The following is a 19,770-nucleotide window of genomic DNA, read 5'->3' as shown; positions in this document are numbered from 1 at the left end:
CCATGGGGTCATGAAGAGTCAGATACAAGTTAACGACTAAACAACAAAATGAAAAAAGAAACACAAAAGGACATTTTTAGATTTTTAGGTCCTCATGTTGCCTATGTCGTTGGGTTGCATAACAATATTAATATCTACTATGACCAATAGGATGATGAATTTTGGGCAGAGTTACACTTCAGTTTAGTAAAAATTGGTGTCACAACTGAAATGTATTAGAAGTAATCCTGTAATTTACACACCTTTACCACATGACCCTTCACATTTTTTACACCTCAGGATGCCATTTTGCTCCACTTCAGTAGAATCTGCACCACATGACCGGACACATGATCCATAGTCTGTCACAGCATAGTTATCTAGAAAAGACAGGAAGGGAGTTGAAAACAATAATGACATAAAGAAGTCATTGTAGGTAGGAGATAAAGGCTGAAATCCTGTTCTGTAAATTATGCCATGTAAGGCTGATGGTGCAATTTTTTAGAAATAAAACATGTTTCATTTCCCCCGAAGTTTCCAAGGCTCCCACATAATCTTTTGTCAGATAACTGTTGGGGGCTGTGGGACAGGGACTTTTTGATTACCAAAAAACACCACTGATGGGATTATTTTATCTGCGGCAGCAATTTCTGATAATTATAGATTCCCCCTGTCATTCTGCAGTCCCGAACATCATCCCAACAATGAAAAGAATTCACCAGGAGTCTCAGGGCTGTTGGGTGGGAACTGGAAATATTTTATTTCGGAATAAACACTGGGCATCAGCCTTATGTGGCATAACTTATTAAACAGGATTTCAGTATTTAAATAAATGATAACAATTAAAAAAAAACAGAAATGTACAAAAATTGTTCACATGCACAACAACAAAATCAGAACAAGGGAAGAACCACAAACCAAGATTATATAGAATCATAGAATAACTGAGCTGGAAAGGACCTAAAATGCCATCAAGTTAAACCCAATGCTCAACGCAGAAATACAAATCAAAGCACATCTGCCAGATGGTCGTCCAATTTTCTCTTGAATGCCTCCAGTACTGGAGCACTCACCACCTTCTGAGGTAGATGGTTCTGTTGTCATATTGCTCTAACAGTTAAGAGTTTTTTCCTGATATTCCGCCAAAATCTGGCTTCCTATAGTTTGAGGCCATTATTATGTGTCCAGCACTCTAGGATGATGGAGAACCGATCCTGCCCCTCCTCTCTATTACCTTTCAAGTAATTGAAACGTATCCCCTCTGTCTTCTTTTCTGTGTTTTTAAATAACATAATATAAAAAATAAATAAAAGTAGTTGCTGTACGTAGCAGGCCACTCTGACGTCACTGCCAATTCAGGCCTCTCAAAGTGCCCACCACTCCTCTCCACACTGCTGCCACCAAATATAATTACTGCTTATGGTTTCTTTCAAACAAAACAGGTTTATTGGTTGAACAAAATAAAAGTATGTAAATCACTGGTTGATAATCAAGATGGAAATCACTTTCTTATTTAATCAATTACACAGACTTTCCCTCACTGACAACTCAGGCTCACTGGCCTTTAAACCAGCTATCTCAAGCTCATCCTTATCCAGTCCTTATCTCTCCCTTTTTTACTTCACACACCCTTATATAATTCAGCTCCTCCCCCTTCAGCACCACCCTCCGTCTCCTCATTGGCTGATGATCCACCACCCAGCTGTGATGGACAGGTGAGGTCAGGGCTGCCTGTTACATTACCTCCCCCCTTAATAAGTTGTTTCATGGGCAAGAGCTAAAGTGCTTTTCTCTCATGAACAAGGAGCAGGTGAGGTCAGGGCCGCCTGTTACAGTTGCAAAAGGACACATTATCTCCAAATGGAAGAACAGAATCACTGGCAGCTTGACCAGAAGATTATTTGAATTCAGATACAGTAATAAAACCACCCTTTCATCCTGGTGGATACAAAGCTGGGGTGTGAGTATGGTTAAAACTAGAGACAATACTTAAAATGATAGAAACTCAAACCACCACCTCTGTATAATCAAACAAGGAAAATCAACGAAAGCAATAAAACAGAAGTAGATTCTTTTTAGCATCCACTAAAATATTTTCTATGGTATATTTCAAAGGCAAGTTGAAATGTGGTTAAATGTGGAGGGCCTGGTGTGCTCTAGTCCATGGGGTCACGAAGAGTCGGACACGACTTTACAACAAAAGCATGCAATCCTAACTCAAAAATCAGCTGGATGAATGGAGTTCAGAATAAGGGAAAGTCTTTTCTGGCACCAGAAATTCTGTTCTGCTGGCCCCTTCTGCAGGGAGCTCACAGATCTACATGCCCATCTGCTGTGCCTGCTAATATCTGTCCACCGAAGTGACCAAAGGAGTGTGCACAGGGGAACGGGTAGAACAGGTGAATTACTGCCAGATCCAAACGTAATCAGCTGTTAATGCTATCACAGAGGCCATGGCAAGTGTATCCCTTGTATGTTGTATTTCCAGCATCCTCAGGTGGGAAGGGATTTGGGTTTAGCACAGACTCAGCTGCCCTTGTCTCAGCTCAGCTGGTCCTCCTCTATCTTCGGTAATTAGGATTGCACTCTTAATGTAAAATCAGAATATCAGCGTTTCCTTCCAGATCAAAATATTTGATAACTGAAGCATACTTCCTCTTGCTTCCCAGTAAATTAGAGTAATACTGAAAGAAGGGAAGCCTAGGAGATGCAACGGAGTCCAAGCCCACTAATTTGGCTATGTATAATTTCATGACCCACTCAGACCAGATGCAAAGATTCAAGAAAATTACTCATTCAACCGTACGACTAGAACAGCCAAGATTGGACTAATGAATGGTTCAGACACACAAGTCTTGTCTATGGGAGTCATTACCTATTTTTTTCCCTCACAGCATCCTGCTTGGGGATGAGTGTTCTAGAGCATGAACACCTGGAGACTTCTCTATTAGAAGCAAACCAGGAATGAATTTCGATTTCCCAAATATAAAGCGAAAGGAAGCTGATTCTTTCCCCAAGGCAAACTATTTCCCCCCCAATTAATGCAGACTTACGTGGACACTTTTTTACACATGTTGCTCCAAAGCTGTATTTTCCATCTGGGTTGTCTTCCATCTGATAGGTGAAAGGATTATACACAAGTAAAGCTGGGCAAGACTCTTTGCAAGTTGCGTCATCCCGAAACCTGCGACAAGCCTGTTAATAAAGAAAGAAACAATGCCAAGGCTGCAAAGAACAATCTATGTTTTAATACAATAAGAAGTAGCAGTTACAGATCTTAGCCAATTAAGGAAGTATGTTTTGGAAAGCATGTACTACTCTGGCAGAATAGCACATTCAATACTGTCTAACAACTTCATAACATCTTACAGTCATCACCTACTTGCTACAGAAGGCTGGACTTCCTGATGACTATTTTGACTTTGGGTGCGGCACTTCTAATAATGTTGTTGTGTTATATTTAAACCAGTCTCAAGGGTTCTTCAGCCAACAGCTTCTTCTCTTTCTTCCTCCATCTATTTTACCCTGAAGTATTAGTTGTAAAAAATCTATACTATTAGTTTCTTATTACACAACTAAAATATTCTGTCTTTCTCCATTTAATTGGTTTTATGATTTCTTGGTCTTCATTTAATTATCCTAGAATTTCTTTGCTGGTAATCCTTTCACAATCCAGGAAATTTTTAGTATCCTACAATAAATCCACAATTCTATGCTAGTCTATGTAAGTGATAATATGTATCACAGTATAATGCACACTCTCACAACCGATTTCAAGCTTCTGTTGCATATTGCAGAGCCTCGTGGTGCAGTGGTTAAAACGCTGTACTGCAGCTAAAACTGTGCTCACGACCTGGGGTTCAAATCCCAGGTAGCCGGCTCAAGGTTGACTCAGCCTTCTATCCTTCCGAGGTCGGTAAAATGAGTACCCAGCTTGCTGGGGGTGGGGGGCAATGTGTAGCCTGTATAATTAAATTGTAAACCGCCCGGAGAGTGCTTGTAGCGCTATGAGGCGGTATATAAGTCCAAAAATAAATAAAATAAAATAAATAAATAAATATTGCGTTCTTTACCTTAGTCTATTCCTTTATTGCATGGCAATGACTCTACAGTTCTCTTGACTGCTTTTCAAGGTACTTGTATTTGTCAACATGTTCTACACCTTCATTTTGGGTCTTTATGTTTATTTGATTGCTTCCTTCTTATGGATTATCATGCATTGTGCATTTGTCATGTGCCTCCCAAAATTGCCCTGACATCATCCTTGCTATGTACACAGAGCTGTGCAACAGGATTTCAGCCATTAAAAGCTTCTCTAAAGATGTTTTCAAACTGCAGATTGCAAAGCAATGCCACAAATACACATTTTTCTGTGGTTACTACAAGCTTTAGCATTTTCCTTTGTGGGTAAGATAACAAAAGCAAGTCTCAGCCAAATTTTGGCAATTCTTGTTCTATAAATTTAATGGAATGGTTTACTAATGTTGTCTTCTTCTACCACTTTAAATAATTGTGAAATCATCATTGAATGCAGAAGCACTGGATGTTTTTGCTAGCCGCCCAGAGTGGTCGAAATGACTAGATAGGCGAGGTATAAATAAATAAATAAATAAATAAATAAATAAATAAATAAATAAATAAATAAATAAATAAATAAATAAATAAATAAATAAAAAATAGTGACACTATAATTCAAATCGCTGTACTTTCAGTCCCTATTAACATCTCGTTGGACAGCTCTTTGAGTTGAAATATCAAGGGTTGGAATTTTGATTCTCCACCGAGCTTCGCAGGAGAAGAGCCAGTATATATAGCTTTAGGAAATTAAACTACTTCTGAGCCCTTTATTCCGAGGGAACCCTGGAAGTCAGAATCAACTTGATGGCACATAATTATCAATTATCAATATATTATATAATAAACTGTGTTGATATGTTATCTTCAATCAGCTTTTTAATATACTAATTACACACCCTGATATTACACTTGTGTTGAGTATCCATCAGCTGTAGTTTTCAGTATACTTGTTGCATCCTTGATCTTATGCACATTATAAGAGACTCAGATCTTCGTTAGGTGTCCTTTTCTTTAAGTTGTTTCAAACAATTTTTTTGGCTCCTACAGTTTTGTTTCACATGTTCTTCAGTAATTCTTTGACATGGCCTTTTTTCATTTTCATTTATTTTTTATTACTTCTAGCATTCATTCTGTCAAACCATTTCCCCCCTATTTGCATTTCTGCTTCTGAGGGTGTTATGGCTCACATCTACTAATCCTGTTGTCCCTTTATCACAACTTATTTTACCAAGTGAATTGTATTTATTATCTTACTGATGCCTGCATGAATCTGCTTCTCAACAATACTACAGTGGGATCATTTAGCTGTTTAATTTTTTATAGTTTTACTGTTTGTATTTTTAATTTCTTTAATCTAAGGCAAAATGCAGCAAAAGTCAAAGTTATGATCTTAATTTATGTCAGCTCTGGAGTAAATGTTCACTAATTCAACACTTTTAATACTTCTTTTTCAGTATAATATAATCTACAGCTACCTTAAAATAATGTTGGTGCCATCTTATGGGGACTTCCATGTATGCCATGTCCCTATAAACAATTTAAATGTACTGTTTGTGATTAACAGTCCCCGTTATGACAAATTTAGATTATGCTTCATGTGCAAGCATGGTTGGAGGCATAGCATTCAGCTAGGGCAGGGGAACTGTGCAACCTGTGGCCTGCATGCCAGAAATGGAGACTCACACTCCTGGTATCTCCAAAGGGTATGATTCTTCCTTTAAAAGCTATTTCTCTCCCCTCTTGAAGGTAGGCCATCTGATAAACTCTGGTTTTGAAAACTGAGGAGGAGGAACAAGCAGTGTTATATGGAAGTCCCAAGTGGTGAAAAGGGGGGTTGATACTGCCCCCAGACAGGTTATTGGCATTTTACAGCTGAAAAATGTTAATGCTGAGATGAGGTTTGATCCTAATCTTGCAATCCTTAGTTCATGTGCTTGAAGAATTTCAATTTAAATTACCAGTCCTTTATACCCATGAAAAAAAAATATTCAAAACAGGGTCTCCTTGCCAAGATCAATACTTCATTACATTTTCAGTCAGGAGGAAAAAAATGGCAGCTGTGTGTTTAGCTCCCCTATCCCTTTGTAATACTTAATACAACTTATTATGTCCTGACACATGTTTGTGTCTTCATACCTTTGCTACACAATAATTGGCTATTTTAAAGATCTCTTCAAAAATCACTGTAGTATCTCATTTGCTTGTTCTTTTAAGAAAAGTACATTGTTTCCCTGAAAATAAGATCTAACTTGAAAATAAGCCCTAGTATGATTTTTCAGAATGCTCATAATATAAGCCCTGCCCCAAAGATAAGACCTAATTATGTGAAACCCCGCCCTCCAACCAGAAGATGACATGACTGTATTTGAATAAATGTAGATTATTGTACATGAAAAAAAAAAAAACATCCCCTGAAAATAAGCCCAACTGCGTGTTCTAGAGCAAAAATTAATATAAGACCTATCTTATTTTCGGGGAAACACGGGAATTTCAAGCTCCTAGTTATATCACTTCCATTGAACTAAGATTTGCTAGCAGAAATTAATCTCCTAGCATAACTGCTGTGCTGAGATCAGTAGCAGAAGAGCCAAAAAATTGGAGAAATAGACCTGAGTTATGCCAAATTAAAATTCTTCTCGGCCCAGATTTACACCCATATCTCAGTACAAAGTCAGGTGCTCATAAGTAATTTGTAACAAGTCTATCTTGGGGGAACAGGTTGAATTCAGCAGAACCTCAGTTGGTTTAATATCAGCTCAGCCAGCCTCCAGTCATCTTGGCTAGTTAAGACTGCAACCTTAAGCAAGCTATAATTATCTGTAGTTATTTAGTCATTAAGTCATGTCCGACTCTTCATGACCCCATGGACCAGAGCATGCCAGGCCCGCTTGTATTCCACTGCCTCATGGAGTTCGGTCAAATTCATGCTGGTGGCTTCAATGACACTGTCCAACCATCTCGTCCTCTGTCACACCCTTCTCCTCTTCTCTTCACACCTTCCCAACATCAGGGTCTATGGTTAGATATACAGTAGTTATCTAGGGGAAGGAATTCTATGACATGTCATATATTTTTCTGCGGGCTAAACCGCAGAAGCCTGTGCTGCAGGGTCAGAAGACCAAGCAGTCGTAAGATCGAATCCACCCGGCAGGGTGAGTGCCCATCGCTTGTCCCAGCTCCCGCCAACCTAGCGGTTCGAAAGCATGCAAATGCAAGTAGATAAATAGGGACCACCTCGGTGGGAAGGTAACAGTGTTCCGTGTCTAAGTCGCACTGGCCATGTGACCACGGAAGATTGTCTTCGGACAAAACACTGGCTCTATGGTTTGGAAACGGGGATGAGCACTGCCCCCTAGAGTCGAACACGACTGGACAAAAATTGTCAAGGGGAACCTTTACCTTTATGTTTGAGCTCATGGGTGAGTTTGAAGATGTTTATGAATAATCTGGTGAGAAAGGCCAGATTACTCATAAACATGTTTGAACTAGTTTATGAGTTCAAATGTTAGGCTTCAGAGAAATTGTGAGATGTCATAGGAATCTTCCCTCTAGAAGTCCCATTGGTTTCAACAGGTCTACTCAAAGTATGACTCTAAGTCTGGATCCACACCGACCATTGATTATCCAACAGTTGGTCCTTTGGGTAACAGAAAAAAATTATGCAGGAAAATTAGGTAGATGAGGGACAGTGCAGTTTAGCCTGACTTAAAATGGTAATCAGAAGAACAATTTCTTTTTTCTTTTTTTGAAAAAAAAAAAGGACAATAAATATTATATGCCAGTTCAAGGCATTTACAAAAACATAAATCTTTCTGGCCATCCGAAACAAGAATAAATTGAGCTGACTAACAAGGAAAAATAGAAGAATAGATCTTGATGGATATTTGGCAATTTTAAAATATTTTTCTGATTTAATTGAAGATTAAATCTGTATCAAATCTAGTATTTATCTTTGTTGTTGTTTTTTTTGCAGTAGGTGCAGTGCAACAAGCCATTCAAAATCTATCCATTGCAGCTTAATTGCTTTTTTAAAAAATCAGCTGTATAGTTCTGAGAGAACGCTATGAATGTTTCTTTGGCCTTCTTACCAAGCAGTCACTATCTCTAGGGCCAGTACATCCTGCTGCACACTGAGCATGGCAGCAATCACATGGCAATGTCCCTCTACACCGGCCTGAACACTGCGCTGCACAGTCAATCTTTGTTACTGAAAAGACAAAACAAATGAATAAGCAAGAAAACAAACAATCATTGTTACAACAAAGGATGCATATAGGAATGGCAGTGATGAAATAGGTCTTTCTCAGCATCTTGGAAGGGGAGTACATGTACAACACACCAACCATCAGTATTTTTTTTAACAAAAGATGTTTTTGTTTTTGCAGAGCACTATTTGAACACAAGATTATCTAGTGAAATGTAGGTTTCAAAGAGATTTAGGTAGAAAACGTAAGATAAATAGGATGCACTGTGATAATATCTGTGATAATATCTCCAAATCTGCACAACCTATTTGCATATCACACAAATCAAACAACCTATTTGCATAGCACACATATTTTATAAATTGGATGCATTACTTGTTGACTGCTTTTCTACTACTGTGTTTCAATATAGTTCCCTTAGTAATCACTGATCTGAGAAAGCCTGTATAGTGGAACGGTTAAAGGACTGGACTTAGAACTAAGAGATCCAAGTTCAAATCCTTGTTCAGTCACAAAGTATACTTGGTGCTCTTGGACCTAGCAGTACCTCTCAGAAAAGATCCATTTTATAATGTTGTTTTTATGAAAAGTAGGGAGATGCTGCATATACATAAAGAAATATTTACATTTTGGTGCACATAGGAGCTTCTCTCATGAGATTTTTGTCAACAGTTTTTATGGATGGCAAACAATAGCCTCTATAAATCCACGAGAGGAATCACCCACAAATGACACACTGTCATCTGATTTACAGGGAAATTTGCAGGGGGAAGTGAGAGCAAACATGGGGAAAACAAGGTGTTATTTCCTTCAAGAATATAGACTGAACACCTTACTGCAACTAGAAATATCCTAACTTGCCCATCTTTCCCATATTCCACTTTTCATCATTACGTAAGGATATCTATGTAACGCATACTCTCATCAGGCAAGGAAGATGCATAACATCAGCAGTTGCAAATGTTCCTTTTATGGGCTACAGCTCCTAATAATCTAACAAGCAGCATCTATTCCAATGTTTTCTTTGCTTTTTATGTATGTACGGCAGCATGTCATGTTGCAGAACAGATTTCAACTGTCTGCCAATCAGCCAAGGTTAAGCCATCCTACACTTGCAACATGTACATGCGGATTTCTCACAAAACAGCCAAAATAGTGAGCATTTATTTTGCCTCTACAAAGACAAGAGACTTGCTGTTGTCTTTTTTTTTTTTAGCGAAAGCTTGGAATCCCAGGCAGCTGATGGTCTAAACGGTATGTCTAAATTCTAGTTTTGGCCACCTGAATATGGCAACCTATCTATAGTTTACTATAGGTAATAGATCTGAAAGCACAATTTGCTTCAAATGCCACCTAAATAGGAATAGGAATGTAGAAATCCATAAATGATTTCTTAACCTCAGTTAAGGGAGAGTCAAGCATTATACTTACCCCTCCTGATTGGAACTGAAGTGCATCTATCTATCTATCTGTCTGTCTGTCTGTCTGTCTGTCTGTCTGTCTGTCTGTCTGTCTGTCTGTCTGTCTATCTATCTATCTATCTATCTATCTATCTACAGTGGGGTCTCGACTTACGAACGGCTCGACATACAAACGTTTCGACTTACGAACCACTCTCATAGGAATATATGGACTCGACTTACGAACTTAGGTTTGAGTTACGAACTCTTTTTTTCCTTTTTTTTAAAGCTAAGTCATCTTAGGTTAAAAGGAAAAAAGAAAAAAATCCCCCTCTAGTGGCAGAAGGCGGAATAGCAGCTTCCCATTAGTTTCTATGGACGAAAAGAGCAGATACAGATTAAATGGTTTTCAATGCATTCCTATGGGAAATGCAGATTCGACTTAAGAACTTTTCGACCTGAGAACTGCCTTCCAATACGGATTAAGTTCGTAAGTCGAGACCCCACAGTATCTATCTATCTATCTATCTATCTATCTATCTATCTATCTATCTATCTATCTATCTATCTATCTATCTATCTATCTATCTATCTATCTATCTATCTATCTATCTATCTATCTATCTATCTATCTATCTTTTGTTGAGCTCAGTATTTCTATGGTTAGAAATCTATCATTCCCGATAAGATATATGTTTGGTCCGCTAGTCTGTCTATCTATCTATCTATCTATCTATCTATCTATCTATCTATCTATCTATCTATCTATCTATCTATCTATCTATCTATCTATCTATCTATCTATCTATCTATCTATCTATCTATCTATCTATCTATCTATCTATCTATCTATCTGTCTGTCTGTCTGTCTGTCTGTCTGTCTGTCTAATCTAATCTAATCTAATCTAATCTAATCTATCTATCTTTTGTTGAGCTCAGTATTTCTATGGTTAGAAATCTATCATTCCCGATAAGATATATGTTTGGTCCGCTAGTCAATATGATCTAAGAGAACAGATTACCATATTCTGAAATACTATGCAGGGTTATTGTAATATTATTAATTGGCTGAAATCCTGTTGTGGGCATTAATGGTAAAGATAACATCAGCCTGTGATGTTACAATTTAATTTAATTTAATTTAATTTAATTTAATTTAATTTAATTTAATTTAACATTCTGTTCCTGTTCCCTTGAGGTTTTGAGGCTCCCTAGGAATTCCTTTTGATTGGGAAAGCCTTTGGGAGTTTCTGGATGGTTTGGGGAGCTTTTCTTAGCAGAATCCTGTCAGCAGGATCGGGATGGCTGCCAGTAATCCAACAGCAACTTTCTGATATTAAAGCATCTTCAAGATCCCAAGACCTCCCCAAATCAAAATGGATTTAGCTTTCAGTTAAATTCAATTAAAGTGTAAAGTCACAGGATGATGCCATTGATACAATTTATGCTCACATAATTGTGACAACTGTATTTCATACATATATTTTTAAGGGAAATCAGTTTATATACTGTACTCACTTGTTTGGCAGTTCTCTAGGCCAGGAGCCCAGCAGTGCCCTCTTGTGCAATTGGGATGGCACACGGGGCCTAGAAAAGAATAAGGATAACAATAAGAGAAAAACTCATTTACAAAGTGTTTCCATGAACATAAATTATTTCATGATGTTTTTAGGCTGAACATAATGTAGATTATTGGATAAGCACTATTGGGTAAGTGTTTCAAATGTTTGAGTGGATCTAAAGGACAATATCATCACAAACATCCTGCAACCAAACACTGATATCACAGTAACCAATTCTGTTCTAGATCATTGTTAAGTAACATAGGAGTTAAAATGTATATTCCTCCCCAAATTGTAAATAAATTCTAAAGAGTGCCTACAAGTATCAACCCAAAACATGAAGTCTGCTTTTTTCCCCAATGAAAATATGCTAATTTTTGCAAGCTTTTTCTCCAAAGAAATATAAGAAGCCCATTTTAAATGTATTTCTAAAAACAGCTACAAAGAACACTAATTTCATTGCTGCTGTTGTGCTGTCCAGAATTTAAAATAACCTGTGTTCTTTCAGGCACAGCCAAAAATACAAGAAGACTGGACTCAGATACACATAATGGAGAATTGTAATTTTTATTATTGTTTTGCCTTCTCCTATTATAAAAAAACTGGCTGGATAGCTCAGTGGTTTGGGCATCTGGCCACAGAGCCAGACGTTGGGCATCCCTGCGCCTGTAGGGAGAAGAGCCAGCCTCCATAGCCATGGGCAAGCTGCACAGTCCCAAAGCATCCCCCAGAAAAAGGGAATGGTAAACCACTTGTCTGCATTCTCTACCCAGAAAATCGTGGAAAAGGTCGACATAATTGACTTGAAGGCACATAATTAAAAATTATTATAAGCAAAATATCCCAAACAAGATGTTTATGTATTGAGTCAGTATAATCTATTTTAGGTTATTTGTTTATAACAGGAAAAGGTAACACAGTAGATTAAAATATTATTCTCGTGTGTGTGTGTGTGTGTGTGTGTGTGTGTGCATGTTTGGGTACTATCCTCTGATATGTATGTTTTGGCAAGCATGGTGAGCATGCACAGTGGCAAGGTTTGTGGCTCATATGCCCCCTTCTCCTTTTAATAAGCAAAGACTGGAGACTGAGCCTTCCACACTGGGTTCTGAATAGCTCACGGTTTCCCATGTCATTCTACCTTGGAAATCATGGTTTATTCTGTTAGCTATATATTACAGATAGTGCATGATGTGCTGAAAAGCTCTCGATTGTCAACGTCCTGTAGTTTGAAAACTGGTTTCATGACTAGTCTTTCAGGAGGTAACGCAGTCTTCCTTTGCAATCACAGTCGCTCAGTCATAAAGATCTGTGGAAATCACAACTTTGGAACACTAACATAATATCAGGTTCCACTGATGTGTTTTCTATAGCATATAGTTTTCCCTATACTTGTTAAGTTCAAACAAAATTATGATCCCATCCAGATAACCAGAGAGATATTTAATTTGTAAGAAGTAGCAAGGGAGAACAAGCCGAGTTGTGATCACAGAAGAACCCTTAGAGGAAGTAAGTGCTGTAGAGATGGAGGAGTGAGGTAGTGAACAAGCAGAGAGTAAGAAAGAAGAAAGAAGAATTAAAGAATTAGGGAAAACTGGACAGTGATTTAATGATAAGGACATGGAGTCTGCATTGGATATGTAAGGGCATGGGAAGCCATTGAACAGGGAAAATGTCATACAGCCTGAGCAATGGGAGTCTTCCATGTCTATTGTCTATTGGCTGAGAGACACTCTGGCCAATGATGGTGGCACATGAGACCTAACCTTTGTGTTGCTCTAATTCCCATCACAATGTTCCTTCTATAAAAGTTAAATCAAGAAAAGACTGTAAGATTCTGTTGCTGCTGTCATTAACACATGATAATAAGAGAAACTAATCAGACAACTTTAAGATGAAAACCAACAGGTTTCCTTTCTTTCTGTCAGAAGTTGTATAGACATTTTGGACATGCTGAGCGGAGACGCTCCATTATGTTCAGTAACCTCTGCAGAATATTTAGAAAAATAGAGAGAAAAGGGGACCTGCTTGTTCCACCACCAACACTGGGTGAGCTGCAGTGGTGGTACGGATGATAATGTATGACCATCATCTATTTTGGGCATTTACTGGTGGTGCTAATTTTTGGTAATTAAAGGTTTTCCTTTCCTGTTTTCCCATGGAAACCTCAGGATCTTCAGAGGATAAATAAGAAATGATTTGTTTCTGAAAAATAGCCACGGCTGAGGCTGTTATCAGCCTTACATACTGCAATGGAAGCAACAGGTTTTCAGATTATCTGCGAAATGACCAGCAGGCATCTCTCCTCCTCCCCCCCCCGCATTTGTAAGCACATAGTTAAAGGTAGCCTCCTCCTTAGTAATCCCCCCCAACCAGAAAAAGAGTGTTTAGCAACATTCCATGGTAGAATGAGGGATAGATTTTCAAAATGATTGGACAAAATGTAGTATGTACTGAATTACAAACTACACCAGTGGTCTGGGAACAGGGGTAAATTACCCCAAATGGGGTAAAAGTGAAAATCTTGGGGGTAATGAGCAGAGTGTTACCCCCCCTCCCTCCCACCCCCACCCTCTGCAGCCAAACCTCAAATTGTAAGCCACCTCTCCCTGTTACTTCAATGGTTGTGGCAGGGCGTTTGTAAATCCATTATTTCAGAGATTGGAGATAAGCCTGCTTGATTGGTACAGCTGCGGAATAGCCCCGGGCAGTCAACCAATCTGGGGCTTGTGAATGACTGCTTCTGCGGAGATGTCTGCAAGCAAGCAAGAGGAGGGAAAGGATCCAGTTAACGAGGGAAGGAAAGGAAGGAAGGTGTGAGAGACCGAGGGCTTCATCAAGTTTATTTAAATGTATGTAGAAAATGTATACAGAAAATGGGTGGAGGGAGGGTGGGTGGATGTGTGTGTGAGAGAGAGAGAGAGAGAGAGAGAGGAGAGAGAGAGAGACTGACTCAAAACTATGAAAAAAGAAACAGGCAAGGCTTGAATTAAGGTGGGGAAAAGGGTGGCTTCATCAAGCTTGTTTAAATATATGGAGAAAAATCAAGGGGGTAATGTCGGCTTATATAAAATTTTGGGGGGGTAAAAGGTAAAAGAGTTCCCTGACCACTAAACTACACTGTTCCAAGTGTTTCAGGCTTCATATTAATAAAAGCAGCATAAAGGTGTGGACTAATTCCTGCCAGTTCCAGGAACTGATGAGTTCTGTCAAAGGAATGTGTGTTTGCGGGTAAGTTTTTTGTGTCTACAAGCAAGGGAAATGGAAGAAGAAGCCGTTGTTCTTTTCATCTCTGGTTGCAATTAGAAGAAGAGACTTCTCAGCTAGCAGATGGATGTGTGGTTAAGTTTCTTTTCCTTCCCTATGTATCTTGCTCGTGGAGTCAGTCTAGACAACGGTGGTAATGCAAATGCCCAACCTCAGCTTTTTGTGGGGAGTTTTTCAAAATGTTGATAAGGACTGCAGTGGGATCATACTGGACAGTAAGCTGTAGCATGCGTTCTCCAATGGAATGTGGATACCATTTCATCCAACAACAGTGAGATTCCTCTTATCCATGTTTGACAAATATAACAAAGCTGACATGAATGTCAGTGACTTTGCAGGAAATCTGGAATTGCATCTTTGAATGACAGAATGTATTTTGCACGTATGGTAGAGACAATTCTGGAATCACTGATAAACATGAATTAAAAGAAGCAATAACAGCTTTGGGTAATTCATCTGCAATTGTTGCAAACAGCTTATGTTATCATACTTATAACTTAAGAATGCTAGGCAAATACTTTCATGATACAATTAAACTTTTATATTAAGAAACAATTTAAGCACAAATGGGTAACATATGAAGCACTTCTGTAAAATGTATAGTTAAAAGAGAACCAGCATCTGCTGTTCGGCACATATATGTTTGAAAATACATGCTTGTTATATTCATACCACACATTTTTGGACTCCTTAGATGTACTGTTTTAGGGAATGTGTCAATTAGTCCTTCATATATGCATCATGAATATACTGGATAGTATGTGTGTAAATTGTTATTTGCAGCTTGGTAGTTAAAACTGGTCATATTTGAAGGAAATCCATAATTATCATACTATTATTGGGTCAAACTCCTGTTTTTAGGAAGATGCTGAAATAAAATATGTTCTATTCCTTTGTAACTGTTCTAATTTAAGAAATCGTCCAATGGGCTGACGATATTTCAACACTGTTGAAACATCTTGAATATTTTATTTTTCTCTACTATACTTACAAGACTTATTGTCAGTCCTTGACAAATTTCTTTCCACAGGATCAAACAGCACAAAACCTTTGCCATTAGTTGTATCAACAATGTCGTCCCACAAAACATTGTCCATGTTGCAGAGATAAGCGTTTTTGCCAATATATACACCTCCATTTAGAATTTCTGCCAAAAGAAATTAGTACAAGAACATCAAGCAATGAAATGGTTTGTCCTTTGAAAGAAGCATTGAAGGAGAGCAAAATAAAGAAGTAGGGAAACTTTTCAAACAAGAGGCCAAATTCTGCTTTTGTAAGAGTTTTGTGAACCACACTCCTGTGATAAGGAATGATGCTAAGGGAATGGCCATAGAAAAATGTGTAAGGCTAGATGCAATTTTGACCAGTCTTGTCATTTACACAACACATTTTGTGTAGAAAGTGAAGTTGAATTATATATATGTCTACTGAAGAAAAAGCCCAAATAGAAACCAGAGATCAATTCAATTTAACAATTTCTAGGTTAAAAAAAAAGCTTTTACTTCCTATTACTTGGAAAGTCAGTAGAAAAGGGTTAACAGTTAAGTTCAGTGTTGTTGTTGCTGTTACTACGTCCTGTCAGGTCACTTCTGATTTATCACAGTCCTATGTATGAGCAATCTCAAAAAAGTCCTGACCTCAGTGGCCCTCTTCAGCTCTTGTAGACACAAGTCGGTGGCTTCCTTTAGGAAATGAGTCCATATCATATTTGGCCTACTGTTTTCCTGCTTCCTTCAACCTGTCCCAGTATTATAGTCTGGAGATTTATAAGCAGCTGTGCCCATCTTTCGGTGGGAACGAACCAATGTGAAAAACGACCTTTGGGTTTTGGTGTCTGGGCCTGCTTCTAGATGTCAGTGGTGCAGACTGACATCATTTACATGTACTGCTCTCACCCCAATTGCCCACTGACAGTCTCAGTCAAGAGACACAGTTCCCTGCCCCCTCTATCCTTGGTGCCAGAGTTTGTTTAAATTTAATTTCTCAAGAAATCATGCCCAACGTTTATGTCTTTCTCTAGCAAGCAGAAACTTAGCCTTTTGCTTTCTAGTCTATAGGAGTAGATGGGACTCCAAATATTAGGAATTATTCTTTCAGATATTTGGATCTATCAAATTTGGATGCAAACGTATATGAAACCATCTGAATATGGCACTATTCAGTGAACTCCAGATAGTTCTGAATCTGAATGCACATCTTACTTTAACCTTGTCCTAACAGGCTAAGTAAATAATGAAAAATACCACCATTGTACTAATTTATTTAATATTCTGTACTCTGCACATGCGTCAAGGCAGCGGCTTTAATGCTCAATGAGGCTTGTTCTCAAAAAAGTGTTCACTAGACTGCAGTTCATATTCTCGGAGGCTTTCATGGCCGGGATCTGATGGTTGTTGTAGGTTTTTCGGGGTGCTTGGCTGTGTTCTGGAGGTTTTTCTTCCTAAAATTTCGCCAGTCTCTGTGGCCGGCATCTTCAGAGGACAGGAGTTAGAACTCTGTGTTCTGGTGTAGTGTGTGGGATAGTTGAGTCTTTGGAGCTGTGGGATCAGCTTTTTGTCCTTTTCAGGAGATTGGGCGATCAGGGTGTTTTTTGTTATGGGTGCATTGTTGTGATAAGGGGGAGATGATCTGTCACTGTGATTGTCACTGTGATTGATGGGTGTCATTATCTAGTCTTTTGTGTGCAGTGATCACCGATCCTTGTTGCTGGGTAGAGTTAGTTAATCTTTTAACAGGCTGTATTTTTTAATCCTGGGAGCCAGGCTTTGTTGAGTTTTAGACTTTCTTCTTTTTTGTTGAAGCTGTGTTGATGTTTTTGGGTTTCAATGGCTTCCCTATGTAGTCTAATATAATGATTGCTGGTGTTTCCAGTACTTCTGTCTTTTGAAATAGGACTTAATGTCCAGCTTGTTTCAGGGCATGTTCAGCTACTGCCAATTTTTCAACCAGAAAAATCGCCAGTAGCTGAACATGCCCTGAAACAAGCTGGATTGCACACCATAATCTTCTAATCTCCTGAAAAGGACAAAAAGCGGATCCCACACCTACAAATACTCAACTATCCCACACAGTACAACAGAACACAGAGTTCTAACTCCTGACCTCTGAAGATGCCAGCCACAACGATTGGAGAAATATTAGGAAGAAAAACCTCCAAAACACAGCCAAACAGACCGAAAAACCTACAACCATGCATTTCATATTACTAACCAATGCAGATTTATGCAGAAATAAATCCCTACAGCCAAATCCTATTGCTTTGTTTGCTACGTCACACTAAAGTAGGCCCAGTGAATCAATGGGATTTGGTGAGTCACTCTTCCACAAGCTCCACTGGATTCAAGTAGGTGTACTCTAACTGTGACTGAACTTTATCATAGTAAGTTGCTATGTCATTCAATGGAATTACAGAGGAGTTGGCTCACTAAATCCCAAAAGATTCAATGGGCCTACTCTAGAGCAATTTACTACACTAAGCAAAATCCATGTTTTTTATTTAGGTGTTTTTGGATACATTTTATGTGGGAAGAGGTAGGCTATGACTAGAAAATACTTGAACTGTGATTCTTAATTCACATGCCTGAGAGTAAACTCCACCAAATACAGTGAGACTTATTTCTGAGCTTGTATACAATAGGCCTGCACTGCTAGACCTTTCTTAACTATAGAAACTTAGTCTGTTATACAAACTCAGTACGTATACATAAGCAAGATTACTCTCTACTTAACTGGAATCCCTACTTTGTTCATATAGATACAACTGAAAAGTGAGGGAACATCCTCTCTTAATCATTCAGGTATCAGCACAACAAACTGTTAAAGGTATTATCTGCAAACATCCCAGTCACAAAGGCAGTATTTCTGGAGAAAGGAGATAAAAACCTATAAAAGCCCACCCTCTCCCACAGGCTCAATTCTATAAGATCAGCAGACTGATGTTAGAAAATGTGTTGCATATAAAGGTGGCAGAAGGATAGTGGATGCAAGTTCAGATGGGAATCCATAAGCAGCTCAGATGTACCTCTTAGGGATCTCATCTTGATTTGAAGTTCTAGTGTTTCTTACAGTTAATGCATAATTAAAACATTTAAATGACCAGAATCCAACTGAATTTATGCCTACATAAGTGCAAAGGTGCAATGTGGAGCAGAGACTAGCTCCTAATCAATAAGCCCCCAACTAAATTTCTAGTCATATGCTGAGTCATGCAACTGGTGTGCTACTAGGAATTCAGTTGGGGACATGTAATTAACAACTCCTTGCCACTCCATGTAACAGAACTGCATGTACGCAGGCATAACTATCCTGCTAGATTCTACCCAATAAAATTTAAATGAGTTACACTTTTGTTACCTAGAAAATATCACAGGTGGCTAATCCGGTTCTAATTGTGACTGTTAATATTTGGAAATAAGAGGAGAAGAAGCTTTTGGACTACATTCAACCTGGAGGCTGGAGGTTCTCTGTCGAACAGTTTACTAGGCTAATCTTTGTGGAACAGTTTGACTATTCTGAAAAACAACTTATGTGTTGAAAAATACATACTACGTACTAAGAAATTCATGTGGTTTAACAAGCACACTACTCCTGCCACAATTTAGCCAAAAAATAATGCAAAACATGAGTATGAAGCATTTGTTTAGCTCTAGGTTTACATAATGACACATTATAGGCAAATGGTCTGCTGAAGACTCCCAGATTTTTAACTAGCAATATGTTTGCATCATCATCATCATCACTGCACCTTTCCTTCCCAAAGGTCTCACCTGCTAAACGTCTCATTGGCAGCTCTTCAAGTCCCCTCACTCTATCGTAATTTAGAAAAATTGTCAGAGCAGCATTTTCAAAAAGAGTGTTTCCTCGGATTAGCTGGAGATTCTCCAATGGAATAGTTTTCACTGTATTTCCTGATATAAGCACATAACCATCTACTTCTTGTATGCTCTGGAAGGTACATGAGAACAGAGAAAATCAATGCTTTTTTGATTGTGTGAGGAAGTCTTAAAAGCTATTAATCCCCAAGGTTCTACTAATCTCCCCTTAGTTTTGGGTTCATAATTTGAAAGAAAGCATACTGGAAAACATTAAATACTGTTTTTATTTCAAAATGACACACAAATTCTTATTAAGACAAAATCCAGAAGAACAATTGTTGTTAAGACTGTTGTAGTAGAGAGAGGAAAAGTCCATTGTGGCTTCTGTGAAGTAGAATGTACTTACAATACTGTTTAATCTGTGGTCAGCATATTCTCTGACTACAATATTTAGGTATGGTATTTT

The 19,770-nt window shown here is 38.3% G+C and overlaps 1 protein-coding gene and 1 long non-coding RNA gene across 4 annotated transcripts in view; one reads left to right on the top strand and one right to left on the bottom strand.

The window, feature by feature from the left end:
• LOC140707986 (uncharacterized) overlaps window positions 1-19,770 on the top strand; it is a 479,255-nt gene that overhangs the window by 352,485 nt on the left and 107,000 nt on the right. The window lies entirely within an intron of this gene.
• LOC140707983 (epidermal growth factor receptor) overlaps window positions 1-19,770 on the bottom strand; it is an 81,905-nt gene that overhangs the window by 52,072 nt on the left and 10,063 nt on the right. For all 3 annotated transcript variants that reach the window (XM_078377463.1, XM_078377464.1, XM_073002570.2), the window contains exons 3-8: window positions 19,257-19,434; window positions 15,482-15,637; window positions 11,180-11,248; window positions 8,145-8,263; window positions 3,033-3,174; window positions 243-359 (exon numbers count right to left, since the gene is read on the bottom strand). In XM_078377463.1, the coding sequence (XP_078233589.1) occupies window positions 243-359; window positions 3,033-3,174; window positions 8,145-8,263; window positions 11,180-11,248; window positions 15,482-15,637; window positions 19,257-19,434 (781 nt within the window). The remainder of the gene's footprint in view (window positions 1-242; window positions 360-3,032; window positions 3,175-8,144; window positions 8,264-11,179; window positions 11,249-15,481; window positions 15,638-19,256; window positions 19,435-19,770) is intronic.

This window comes from Pogona vitticeps, chromosome 6 (genome assembly GCF_051106095.1).
Source record: "Pogona vitticeps strain Pit_001003342236 chromosome 6, PviZW2.1, whole genome shotgun sequence".
NCBI lineage: Eukaryota > Metazoa > Chordata > Lepidosauria > Squamata > Agamidae > Pogona > Pogona vitticeps.
This window is presented reverse-complemented; position numbering and strand designations above follow the sequence as displayed.